General features: G+C 33.8%; 3 protein-coding genes across 3 annotated transcripts in view; 1 reads left to right on the top strand and 2 right to left on the bottom strand.

The window, feature by feature from the left end:
• The window catches only part of LOC106110499 (maternal protein exuperantia), a 7,119-nt gene extending 261 nt beyond the window's left edge, over positions 1 to 6,858 (bottom strand). The window contains exons 1-10 of the mRNA XM_013292354.1: positions 6,691 to 6,858; positions 5,566 to 5,745; positions 4,699 to 4,851; positions 4,209 to 4,357; positions 3,316 to 3,521; positions 2,418 to 2,553; positions 1,704 to 1,852; positions 1,106 to 1,245; positions 401 to 497; positions 3 to 49 (exon numbers count right to left, since the gene is read on the bottom strand). Of these exons, the coding sequence (XP_013147808.1) occupies positions 3 to 49; positions 401 to 497; positions 1,106 to 1,245; positions 1,704 to 1,852; positions 2,418 to 2,553; positions 3,316 to 3,521; positions 4,209 to 4,357; positions 4,699 to 4,851; positions 5,566 to 5,727 (1,239 nt within the window). The 5' untranslated portion in view covers positions 5,728 to 5,745; positions 6,691 to 6,858. The remainder of the gene's footprint in view (positions 1 to 2; positions 50 to 400; positions 498 to 1,105; positions 1,246 to 1,703; positions 1,853 to 2,417; positions 2,554 to 3,315; positions 3,522 to 4,208; positions 4,358 to 4,698; positions 4,852 to 5,565; positions 5,746 to 6,690) is intronic.
• A 746-nt stretch (positions 6,859 to 7,604) lies between these two features.
• On the top strand, positions 7,605 to 12,763 carry LOC106110525. Its single transcript, XM_013292382.1, has 6 exons — positions 7,605 to 7,781; positions 7,861 to 7,958; positions 8,550 to 8,778; positions 9,375 to 9,532; positions 10,143 to 10,308; positions 12,207 to 12,763. Exons 1-6 carry the CDS (start codon positions 7,714 to 7,716, stop codon positions 12,703 to 12,705), a joined length of 1,218 nt encoding a protein of 405 aa, XP_013147836.1. The 5' UTR covers positions 7,605 to 7,713; the 3' UTR covers positions 12,706 to 12,763.
• Positions 12,764 to 13,038: 275 nt separating this feature from the next.
• Positions 13,039 to 13,228, bottom strand: part of LOC106110492 (alpha-glucosidase 2-like) — a 4,316-nt gene continuing 4,126 nt past the window's right edge. The window contains exon 3 of the mRNA XM_013292343.1: positions 13,039 to 13,226. Coding sequence (XP_013147797.1) covers positions 13,077 to 13,226 — 150 coding nt within the window. The 3' untranslated portion in view covers positions 13,039 to 13,076. The remainder of the gene's footprint in view (positions 13,227 to 13,228) is intronic.

Below are 13,228 nucleotides of genomic sequence, written 5' to 3'. Positions count from 1 at the left end.
ACCGGCTCCGGGGCCGCCTCGATTTGACTAGTGTCCCCCGCAGACACATCTGGAATAAATCATTTCAATTAATATTTAAAAACTACAGTTATAGACAATACCTTAATTATTAAAAAAAAAGATCTAGAACCTCATATCATACTAATATTATAAATGCGAAAGTTTAGATGGATAGATGGATGTTAGAGTTTGTAGCCTAATCTGCTGAATCTCGGATCTCGATTAAATTTGGCATATATGTAGAGGATAGTCTAGAAGAACACATAGGCTACATGATTTTGTTTTTTTTTATTCCACGCGGACAGAGTCGCGGGCGAAAGCTAGTAAACAATAAAATAAAGTTTTTATAATTCGATGAGGATGAAGCCGCATGAGAACAGCTCGTATATAATACACTCACCGTTACTGGTCTTGTTGGGGGAATTTTGTGGAGAACTTTTCTGTGAATCACTGGTACTGCCTTCCGCCTCGCCTGTCTCACCCGCAGACGACGTTGGCTGAAACAACATACATACAAAACATCAATATATATATACATATTATAAAGAGGTAAGATTTGTATTTATGTATGTATTGAAATAACTCGGAACTCTTTCACTATTGAAAAGCTATGTTATCAGTATAGGCTATTATTATTTTTTAATTTCACACTAAAGAATTTGCGAGCAACAGCTAGTTACTAATATTATAAATGCTAAAGTTTGGATGGATGTTTGTCACTGCTTATCTCCAAAACAGCTTAATAAATTATACTGAAATTTGACACAGATATAAAACAATCTACAATTGCATATACACTACATAGCATTTTTTTTAAATTCCGCGTGGACGTAGATTAAAGCTGCTAGTAACATTATTAAAAAAAAATACAAAGAAAAAAACGAAAAAGATTAACATTGTATGAAATATACAAGATTAATCTAGCTTATGTTCGCGACTTTGAGTGGAATTAAAAAAAATAGACCAGGTAACCCACTTCACTGATAATGTTTAAATTAGTGAGTTCATTCGTTATATACAAAATTACAAATCTTACAACATTTATGTAGGGAAGAAAATAATTAAACAGAGAAGTTTGCATGGTTACATATGAGCACATACTCACTCTATTTCTATTGGATAATCTCGGCTTGAGACCTTTCGGTTCTTTGGCGGGGTCGAAGTGACAGTCGAAGATTTCTATGAGCTCCTTTATGTCCTCGTCTTTAGCGGACACCGACAACGAAGCTAATTGTTTCTCTAAACCTACAAACAACAAAATATTTTAAACAATTGTTAATAACATGTTCCGTGCGTTACTGGAAGTATTTTTCTGTATTTGACCTCCCCCCTCAAGAGAGTCTGTGACCCCAGGTTAAAAAGGTTCAGTATCTCTGTCTGCATGTATATTGAGCACCCTTGCTATGTATAATCGAGCACCGTTGTCGTGTATAATCGAGCACCGTTGGCATGTATAATCTAGCACCGTTGGCGTGTATTATCGAGCACCGTTGGCGTGTATTATCGAGCACCCTTGGCGTGTATAATCGAGCACCCTCGTCGTGTATGATCGAGCACCCTTGGCATGTTTATTCGAGCACAATTGGCGTGTATAATCGAGCACCCTTGGCATGTTTATTCGAGCACAATTGGCGTGTATAACCGAGCACCCTTGGCGTGTATAATCGAGCAACCCTATGATGTATAACTGTGTGGTGATGTACCAGTGAGCTGGTGCTCCTGCCAGGCGTCGCGCAGCTGGTCGTAGAGGAAGCCCGCCTCGGCCAGTATGCGGCGCAGCTGCGTCACTCGCTTGCGCTCCGGCCGAGCGGCGCGCAACAGCGGCGCGAACACCGGCCGGAACGTGTTCTGTCTGTTACATATATACTGTTATTATCTATTACTATGTTATTTTCTTACTAGAAACACTGGAATTTATTATCACTGTCTTTCGTCTACGATTGTTCTTGTTCTTCCAGACTACCCTGTACGTCTAAAGCTAGCTCGTACCACCTTTCGACTGCATCGTCACCTCCTTTAGGTGGGATCGTGGTCAAGCGCTAGCTTAACAAATAATAAAAAAAAAACGTCTATGTCAAATTTAAAAGAGATTTGTTGCAGTTTAGGCTATAAACTCTAACAAACATCAATCTAAACATTCGAATTTACAAGATTAGTAAGCTTAATTTCGTCAACCAGCTAGAGCAATTTATTAGAGACTAGCTGTTGCTCGTGATTTTATTCGCGTGAAATTAAAAATTATAAAAGAGGCAGCCTATCTTACTCACAGATAAACTACCTTTCTAATGGTGAAAGACTTATTAAAATCGGCCCAGTGATTAATACTATGAATGTGATTGTTTAAATGAATGTTAGAAGAATTTTCGTAGTTTTAAATTTTAGAGTGAAAGATAATAAATAACAGTTATACAACTAACCTTTCCAGTAGATTCTTGAGATTGACTAAGGCGTCAAGTTCAGTGTGCACGGGGCGCGCCCAGGCCCGCGCCGTCTCCACCATGTCTTTGCTGGCCGACGCGCCCTCGCCGCCCGCGCCCACCTCCTGCTGCTCGCCTGCACACAAATTATAAACATAAGCTTTAGCTTGCGTCTGTCCGAGTGGAATTAAAAATAAACAAAAATGTGTAAGCCTATGTATTCTTCAGTACTACCCTCTAAATCTATACCAAATTTCATCAAAATCTGTTCAACCGTTTAGGCTACAAACTCTAACAAACATCCATCTAGACATTCGCATTTATAATATTTAGTATGAAGTATGACATGAAACTAGCAGCTTCAACCACGTAATATTATAAACTTTCAATTGCAAATGTCAACATTCAAATGCTTTAGTGATTATAAATTCGTTTGCCATCGCATAAGAATTACCATGGGACATTGCTTCTACTATTGGCTTGTTGGTTTGTGTCTTTCTTGCAAGAAGTTTTTTTTATTCATTCTCTAAATTAAATAGTGTGAAAGTTTGTATCTTATAAGCGTATCGTAGCTGTAGGATTTTTTTAATAAAAAAAAAGTATTACAAAATTTGATATGAACTTTTGTTCTATTTAGTGTACTACATTTCACTATTTTCCTTGAAAACTCTCAGACTTGAAACTCTTAGCCTTACAAATAAACGCGGTATAAAGATAAACTTAGAAATAAACTGAGTATAAGCAAAATTTATACTAATATTTGCTTTATACATCTAAGTTTTTAAAAGGTTCTTATGGTGGATATTCTCTGTCATACCACTTCTATTCCACATACTGTCTCAGTTTTTACAAAGAGTATAAAAGGGACAACATAACGCATCAATAACCTATAACATACCTTGAGCGAGATGTTCGACAATGCGGTAGGCAGCGGTGGCTCTGTCCAGCGCACTGTCCACAGACAGAGAGTCCGCGTCCAGTAGCACTCGCGCCAGCACTCGCAGCGACACCGACTTCACTGTCGTCTTGCACTTGTCCGCGGCCAGCGCGTAGCTGTCAGCGAAGCCAGCCACAATGCACTTGAAGCGGTCCAGTAGCTTGTAACTGAAAGTAAATCCCTTATATACAATAGCTATTTTTATGAAGCTAGAATCACATGACATTACAAAATTTATTGTTTAAATTCTGTTCAATTGCTAATGTCAAAATGGATTATTCCTAACCATCACCCTGCTGTCCCCGAATGAGAATAAAATGTTTCATCCGTCCCACCTTTTTTCCCACTATCACCAATAAGGTGACAGATGGAACCATTATGAAAAAAAAATAAGTTCCAACAGTCCCATTGAAAAGATAAGACAGATGAAACTTTTTATTATCATCTGTCCCCACGTGGGTACAGAGCGGGGTGACGGTTGGGAATAATACTTAAATGACAATAAAAAATCCTTTTTTATTGGCTAACAACTACCTCAACCATGGCATTGCTGTTTTTTGTTGTTAATTTTTGTATCACAATATTTTTCAAATGAATCACCCCTACATTAAATAGCGTGAAAATGTATGGTCTAAAGTGTGTTGTATATATAGTACATTTTATAAAAAAAAAAAATTTGAAAATATAATGTGTCTACTGCCTTTTCCATAACAAAGAAGTGTGTTTAATGTTATAAGTTTTTTCATAAAGAACGAGAGTACAAAGCCAACGAAAGTACAGAGAGAGTAGGGGCAGCTAGGTATATGAAAAACAGCTTGGAATATAAAGGAGCCGCTGGTATATTAAATTCTTACCGTATGAGTGCTTCAAGTAACATAATGGGGCTGAGACGTCTTGGTTCATGGTAAATCAGAATCACTTTGCTTTCACTGTCGCCTTTCTCCTTCTCCAGCCAGTCTAAGAAATCTGTTAGCGCCGATATTTCCGATTTTGTTTTTAATATCTGTAACAATGTTACTTAATTTACTTAACATTTTTAACAACAAAAAAACGATTTAAACCTGATGAGGAAAGAAATATATTTAATTTTTAATATTATAAATATGTAAGTTTAGATAATTGAATATTTATTGGAAGGTATCTCCAGAACAAATAAATAAATTTCAATGAAATTTGCCACAGATGTAGAACATTGCTTAGAAGACCACATAGCCTAGTCTTTACATTTGATTTTTTTATTCTCAGTGGGCGACAATTAGAAGTCTATAAATATGGAAGATATACTAGCAGTATGTCAGTATTTATATTGCAAATAGTGACTAAATAACATGGAATATATCAAACCTTATGAGTAATTGTATCTTTAAGCATCCTGTACCGACCAACAGTGACCACTCGAATGTTATGTCGCCGGCGCGCCCCCGGGTTCAAGTCCCCGTATGGCATTATGTACTGCGTGTACGTCTGCTTGGGCGTGAACGCCGCTATCTGACATATCTGGAAATATTATGGATTTAAATTACATTATTCAACATTTATCCTATAAATGGCAACACACTATTATTTAAGGTAATTGGCTTGATATAGCCAGAGATTAAACGGAGCTAACATAGAGCAACCACAGAGGTTGGTGAAGTGAAGGTATTGATGTTTTATCTAAAGAGTGTAACACATTTACTTTTACTTCCTTTTCCTTCACACACTTCTTATAAGAAAAGGGTGTAGATAAAAAGATAGGTTGACTGTAGGAGACAGGAATTTAAGTCAAGTCAAACCCATAATTGCATCTCCATTATCTTTTAACAATACAAAGAAAAAAACTTTTAACAATACAAAGACAATTGAATCTAGTTTAATATAAAAACGCTAAATAAACCTCAATGGAACCTATATTAATATTATACAGAGGAAAGACTTCTATTTTTGTATGTATAAAAATAAACTAAAGAAACCACTTGACCAATTTTAATTATGTATATTTATATAAACTATACATAAATCAATATCAATAGGAAAAGTATAGGCATTCGAGAATTCATAAAGCCTGGTATCTGACAATGTCTATGATCATTCCCTCTTATAATATTTAACTGTCTACAAAAACTGCAATTTATGTATTAATTTAGATGCTGTTTTTTCTTGATGTACACTCTTTTGTTATAGCAGATATCTAATTCACATTTACATTCGAAATTATGTAGTCATACAAACTTCATCAATAAGTCTCCTTCCTGTAGTATCCATATCCCATCCGACAAGCGAGTACTTTCCCGGTGGCAGGCCGAGGGGTTTCTCTGCAAGCGCAGGGAGTAACTCAGTCGATGGAGCCTCCATGTCACCACCGTTAACCTTTGCCTCTGACACCATTGCCATGTGCCTGGTTCCTGCTAACTGTAATAAAATCACAGTAATTTTAATTCTATGCTATTACAATATTTTTATACAAAATATATTTAATCAACATGTCACACAAATATTAAAAAAATTAACGTAAATACAAATTCAAACAATTAAATCTCTTTGAAGTGAATATACCAACTTTAGTAAGTCTTAAGAAACTTAAAACACTCAGAAACATAGTCACTCATAAAAAAATAATACCTACCTCCTATTTTAAAAACCTCTTATTCAAATCTACCTACTTGTTTTCAAATTATATTTTCAGACATCCCCAGACAGGCAGAATAATAATAGTTGGAAAAATAACAGATATATTAAATTGGAATAAAATGTGAATTTATTTCAATTAATTAAAGTTCTTTTTCTATTTTCAAGTTTTATTATAGATAAATCAATAGGATAAATAACAAAAGAATTAAATAAATAACAACACTTTTGTTTATGTGAATTTCATTTAGGTTATGTACATGTATGATTATTGTTATATCTACATTTAATACATAAGGCGAGGGGTTTTGTTAGGTAAAGTAAATAAAATGCAATAATCAAGCATTATTTACCTGCTTTAAGATGTTTTACAAACTTTTAGAAGTGTTTTTGTGGTATTATTAAGATACCGGCATGTATTTGTATCAAAAATAAAACTTTTTTTATACTAAAGTGGATTGTTTTTAATTTTACATACATGAGTCATACAAGAAAAACATATTAATAGGTATTCTTAAATTATCGATTTCTTAAGATGAAACATTTAAGGACGGTTTATTATACGTGGAACAAAACGATGTATCAGTTAATCATTTAGTTAAAGGGATATTTAGGAAATTAAAGCATATTAATAAAGTTACAGGAAAATAAAAAATAGGACACGTGGCGGTCTTTTTCTAGTCATTTGCCCCACCCCACTATGTCAAAATAAAATTAAGATGAACTCACTAATCAAAAATGCTGCCGTTGATCTGATGTTATTAAATAGTAATCCTCAACAAACAATGCTTTTGGTCGCTCTACAAGTTTTGTAAAGTAGAATAATTGAGTAAAAAATATCACAAAATCTCAGCACGTGTGCGGCAATCGGCAAAACGCAGTAGGGATTGGCTGCTTTGGTGCAGTTTATTTACCGGTAATTTTATCGAAAATTGTACGAAGCAAATCTGAATGAAATGCAATTTATTAATGTAATTAAAATTTCAAGATTTATTAAATAGGAAATAAAATGATATTGTATCGTTTTTTAGTTGCAAAAACTTTACAATTTCATATTTTTTTGACAATTCTAATTTGAACGACTCCATTGAAACATGTCAAAATAAAAATTGTAGATTCAGTGATTTAATTAGAAATTGTTTAGTTTTCTTTTCAAAAGCATTATCATTTTTTTTCAACTAATTTTGTTGTGAGAATCCAATTATGTAAATAGGAAAGTAATACTTACAAATAGTTACTTTCCGCAGTTATAAGGAAAACGCAATATTTGTCAACAACTTTTAATTATTATTTAATTTGATATATCAATCAATACAAGCTGCAACAATCCAAATGACTTTGACAAAAGGAACAAAATTCCTTTTTTGAATTTTAAGATATTAAGAAGACTTCTCTTCTTAATATCTTCTTTTTGAGCTTGGAAAAACGTTTTATTTATTTATTAGTTTTAGAGATTCAAATAACAAAACAGACTAGATGGATAACAAGAAATTGGCAAGCCGCACAAAATTCAATCATGCTATCTGTTTACCCCCTTATGACAAATCCGTGAACATCAACATTATTTTGTTTTTTATTTCCAAGTTAATCTGTTCCGATTTTACAATTTCTCTATGGTATAAGTATGTGTCAATCTATTTTCTGTCAGTTTGTGTCTTTGGTCCTTGTCTTGTTTACAAAAATCAAAACTTGTTTTATAATTCGTATTTGATTTAGTTTAAGTTTCAATTTAGTTTATGTTAAATACTTATTATGGCAGAGAATTTAGAATATTACCGGTCACAAATAGTTGCAGCTAGAACTGAAATAAAAAACTTAAGGTATATCCAACAAAATACATATATTTAAAGTTTATTTAGGTCTTAATTTATTCAACAATATGTTACATGACCATTCCAGGCAACGGCTGATTGCGTTGAAACATGAACATATTACAGAAATGAAGAATATTAAAGAAACTCTAAATGGACTTCGTTGTACTAATTGTGCTGCATCAGGTAACATAAACATTATAATTCCGTATTATCCGTTCATTTTTTAATGTCAATTTGTAATTAAGAGGTACTTCTGATAAAGACAAAACTAAAACAACTGCAACAAGAGAACTCTACAATACAGTAGGCAAGAATAAACTTAATTTGATGTTTTCCAGTATTTTAATCAATAAGTGAACTGAAAATAATTGTTTAAAATAGGAACCATATTAATCAAAATGTACAATATTGCCTATAACCTTATAAAACAATGTTACCATCATCAGCTCACTATACATCCCCTACCAGGGGCTCAACGCCTACCCTTAGGGTGACTAGGCAATAGTCAACCAAACTGGCCCAGAGTGTGTTGGGTAACTTCACACATATCTTTGACTTTCTTCACCAATATGTGCAGGTTGCATCACAATGTTTTCCTTCACAGTAAGAATTCTGGGTAAATTATGTACATATGAAAAATCGAAAATAAGATTGTTACATAGCAGGATAGTCAGATATAAGCCGCAGCAGATACAAGCCAAGTGCTTAAACCACTGAGCCACCAATACATACAATGTATACAATGTAATTCCAGTAAATCTATTTTATTTTCAGCTACAACAATAGTCAATAATCACAGTGAAGGCCAACCATCATCGGAGCAAACCGATACTATTACATTCACTCCTATTGGCTACATTGAGACACCGTTCGAAAATAAACGTGGTGTACCAAGACAGCCTTCAGTGTTGTCTACTGCAAAAGGTGTGATTAACATTGATACAAATGTTTTCACCAATCCGGAGCATGCTATTAGTGGGTTAGAGGAATTTTCTCATATTTGGTAAGGTATATAATTTATTCTTATTAACTTACTTGCTTGTAATCAGTTGTCAGATACTTCATCAGCATGGAAATTAACAATAGATGGCGTTGGTTACGTTCATTGTATTTTTCTTAGAACTACTGTCAATAGATGGCGTTGAGAAATATATGAATTTTTATTAAGTCACGATATTGAGACGATTTCAAAGTGAAAGACCCTTTTGGGTCGACATGTGCAACTCATACTTACCTGGCGTAGGGGCTACCGTGATCAAGTAGGCGGTTCCCCCAGGGCGAGGCCCCTCCATTGCACTGCGGTTGGGTTGACCCCTGCGATTATCCCTAATGCGGATAACTCGGACGCGTAATTTTTGGTAGTGGGGACTGCGTACGCGCCGTCCCCTCCATATAAACAAAATAAAACTCCTGCAACATTCTAATGATATTCGACCGACTTCCTAAAAGAACGTGGTACTCAATTCGTCTGTATGTTTTTTTTTTTATGTGTTTTATGTAATGAAGTATCTTTCAAAATTTTTTTGTCTTGCAATCCTGCATAATTGAATGAATTATTGTGTACAGCTAGTTAATCTGTTGCATTCACTTAATTTTCAGGGTAATATTCCATTTCCACGAGACAGGAAGTACCAGTGTCCCGGCTAAGGTGGCGCCGCCCCGACTGGGCGGAGAGAGACGCGGCGTGCTGTCCACCAGGTCCCCACATCGGCCCTGCCCTATTGGCTTGTCTCTCGTTAAAATATCCAACATTGAAGGTAATTTTACAGAGTTTAGAAGAAACTAACTGTCACCTTCGTCTTCGTCCGTGCAAAAAAAAAAATAAAAAGGACAATTAGTTACTTTTACATCTTGCAAATTCTGATCTGAGCTGTTCTACATCCATCCATCCGTACTTTTATATCTATATTAGTAAGATAGATGTTTAATTGATTCCATAGTATTTCTCACACATAACACTAATATTTTAACAGGTAATAAATTGTTATGGTTAATTCAATAAGATTAAAATAGTATTCAGTAAATCCATGGCACATAATTATTGTAGTAAATATTTTACAAATTACACGAAATTTCATGTGATAGATATTTCATCTGTATCTATACTATCTATATGCTTATACGAATATTATGAAGAGGAAAGATTTTTGTTTTTGTGTGCATTAAAATAATTCAAAAACTACTAGGACGATGTAAAAAATTCGCTCTTAAAAAGGTAATTTATCTCTAAGTAACATAAGCTATAATTTTTTAATTTCACGCGTACGAAGTCACGAGCAACAGCTAGTTATTGATATTATTTGTTGTAATTCTATTTCTGATGTGACCTTACTAGAAACTTTTAAAATCATTCATATCTATTTCCAGGCAATAAGATATACTTTGAAGGTATTGACATGGTGAAGGGGACGCCGGTGCTGGACATCAAGCCGTACATACCGCAGTACGACTGTCCTGGTCACCAGCAGCCCCGCCCCCCCGCCACCGAGGGCGACACTCGCACACTGCCTGTGGACAACTTTCAACGTATGAGGTAACTATCTGTTCGCGTCGTCATCATCATCATCACCAGCTCACTATACGTCCCCACCGAGGGGCTCGGAGCCTACCCTAATACGGGGTGACTAGGCCATAGTCAACCACGTTGGCCCACTGTGGGTTGGTTGACTTCACACATATCTTTGAATTTCTTCGCCGACATGTGCAGGTTGCATTACGATGTTTTCCTTCACCGTTCGCCTGAAATTATAAAAACTTTATTTTATTGTTTACATTTGTCAAATTATCAATAGCAAATGTCAAAATGAAATGACGTGACAAACCTTGGCGATCTTTCTTGATGTTGTCAGCAACTTATGGTCTCTTTCTCACATTACGGGTTTTTTTCCAAAATATTTACCCCCTAAGTTTAATGGCGTGAAAATATATAGCGTAAAGCACAACGTAAGTGTAGGTCTTTTTATTAAAAAAAAGAATTATTTAAAAATATGCTGTGATTGCTGACATTTTAGGCAACAAAGAGGTGTGTGTTTACACTTTATTATAATAGTATAGATATATGTTACTAGCTGTTGCCCACGACTTTGCTTTAAATTAAAATATAGCCTATCTTACTCACAGATAAATTACCTATCTAAAGTTGAAGGAATTTTTAAAATCGACCTAGGATTTTTTGAGTTATTTCAATAAATACGAAAATACAAATCTTCCCGCTTTATAATAGTATAGATTATAGTTCTATATAACTTGAATAGGTAAACTGGCTATTTGTAGAAATGGTGTTATAAGGCTGTGTGGCGTGAAATATTGTTTGGTCGTACTTTACTGTGGGAAAATAACACTAGCAATATAAATTAATACGTATTTGTGGAATGAACATTTTTAGTTTTTCGTTTTTATGAGAAAAGAACAAGAGTTCATCTAAATTCGGCTAAAAATCAAAGTGTCTGTTGTCCAAGCATATGCAGTTGCAGATGTGTTGCCAACCCTGTTAGTGTGTACTTCAAATTTAATTTTATAGGTTGTAAATTAAAGACAGTAGTTATTTTTTTATTACAATATAATTTTAATTTAAAAATGTATAAAACATACCAGATATATTTCATGATTACGTATTTAATTTTAATATTTTAGGATATGCTTGTGATTAAATGTATTTTAATACGTTTAAAATAAAATACTATAATAATACAAAAATTTCACATATAGCTTTGCAAGTTCAAACATTTTAAACATTATTCGTTCTAGAATTTTAGATAATACAAGAAAAACATAGGCATCTGTTATAGTTTGTCTAAATATGATAGATTAGTTTGATAAATGACGCATATGAAGTATCGAATTAAAATTGTATCAAGGTAAATGCCGTACTTAATAGACAGGTATCGTAGTGACGAAACAAAAATGCATTGCGAATAATTATGTTATATCGATATTCGGTTCAAATATTAATCGAACTCAACTAAAATTATAATTTTCTTGTTAACTAATTTAGAGAACAATTCTAGTATTGATTACAGTGTAGAGAATTTGCCGATGATAGAAATAATAGCGAAATCCAATCCGATTACATACGGCTGTAGTAGTAATAAACATTTATTTACTCTCGTTATTTGTTATGGTCATTGTTATTTTAAAAAAGCAGTGTTTTTTTAAATTCATAAGTTATAACTATATATCTATCGATTTCAATTTCTATAAGAATAAAAATCGAAAATCGAGAAGATTCATGATTGATTTTACACAACCCATCCCTACTAAATTTGAAATGAATTGTCAAACTAATCTATCTTATTTGGACAAACTATAAATACTTTAACAATTATAACTCGATTCAGTCTGTTGAGAGTCTGTTCCGCAACAAATATATATTCTTATTTTCTAGCATTACTTCATAAACTTACATTATCACTGCAAATTTTATTTTTCCAGTTTAAATCCACATATAGATGCAAATACTGAACCTTCTCCAAACAATGATGAATTATCACCGGACACCAATATACCAATCATGTCACCATCTCCCGATTCATGTGACATGTTAGATGGAAACTTCCAGGAGTCACCACTAAGAAGACCAGATGAAAGAGGTGCTCCGGACGGTCAAGAAAGATTTACTCCACCACAATATGGAGTCAGAGTTGCCTCTTGGATTTCAAACCCTCCGTCACAGTGTTATGAAGTCAAATTTACTGATGATGCACTAGACAGACTTAATGATTTGATAGGAGACCGAGCTCAGTCTTTTAAACGTAATATAGAATGTCTTTTATCAGAAGACCCCAGGTCAGTCTATGTGAGGAGCAGATACCCGGACCATGAATATAGTTGTGTGTTAGAAGATTTATCAATAAGTTGTATATTTGATTCGTCGTCTACTACATGTACGATAATAGCGGTGAGAAATGCCGATGAATTGCAACAGACTTAATTGTGTGTCTGATTATTTATTGATTTTGTCAAGTGTGATTAAATATTTTTAATTTTTGTATGGTTTTTAATTGAATTCAATTTATAAGAAGACTAGCTTTCGCCCGCGACTTCGATGCGTGAAATTAAAAAAAAACCAAAAGTGTATAGCCTATGTGTTCTTCCAGACTATCATCTACATCTGTACAAAATTTCATCAAAATCTGTTCAACCGTTTAGGCTACAAACTCTAACAAACATCCATCTAAACTTTCGCATTTATAATATTAGTATGAAGTATGATTAAAATAGGAAAATTAATACCTGTGAAATATTGTCTTGTGTAGTATTACTGTTTTTTTTTATTTATTTAATTTACTGTATATTTTCATTCTATATTTTTTTATAGAATCTTATTTGTTTTCCAGATCCAAAACCTCCGACACTGTCTAGTATTATTAGTTCAAAATGTCTCAGTTTAACTCCTTGCAGATCTATAGTTTTAATAGCCGCATTATGTTCCAATGCTAAGGGCTTTGTAAAGG

The sequence above is a fragment of the Papilio polytes genome, unplaced genomic scaffold, assembly GCF_000836215.1.
Source record: "Papilio polytes unplaced genomic scaffold, Ppol_1.0 DF824225.1, whole genome shotgun sequence".
NCBI classification, from domain to species: domain Eukaryota; kingdom Metazoa; phylum Arthropoda; class Insecta; order Lepidoptera; family Papilionidae; genus Papilio; species Papilio polytes.
Note: the sequence above shows the minus strand (reverse complement) of the source record. Positions and strands in the feature narration are given on the sequence as shown.

Excerpts from the sequence above, each read along its gene's own strand:
- LOC106110525 (XM_013292382.1), top strand. The coding sequence starts at position 7,714 with ATGGCAGAGAATTTAGAATATTACCGGTCACAAATAGTTGCAGCTAGA. Across the intron at positions 7,782-7,860 it reads ACTGAAATAAAAAACTTAAG|GCAACGGCTGATTGCGTTGA; the intron begins GTATATCCAACA and ends TGACCATTCCAG. Across the intron at positions 7,959-8,549 it reads TACTAATTGTGCTGCATCAG|CTACAACAATAGTCAATAAT; the intron begins GTAACATAAACA and ends TTTTATTTTCAG.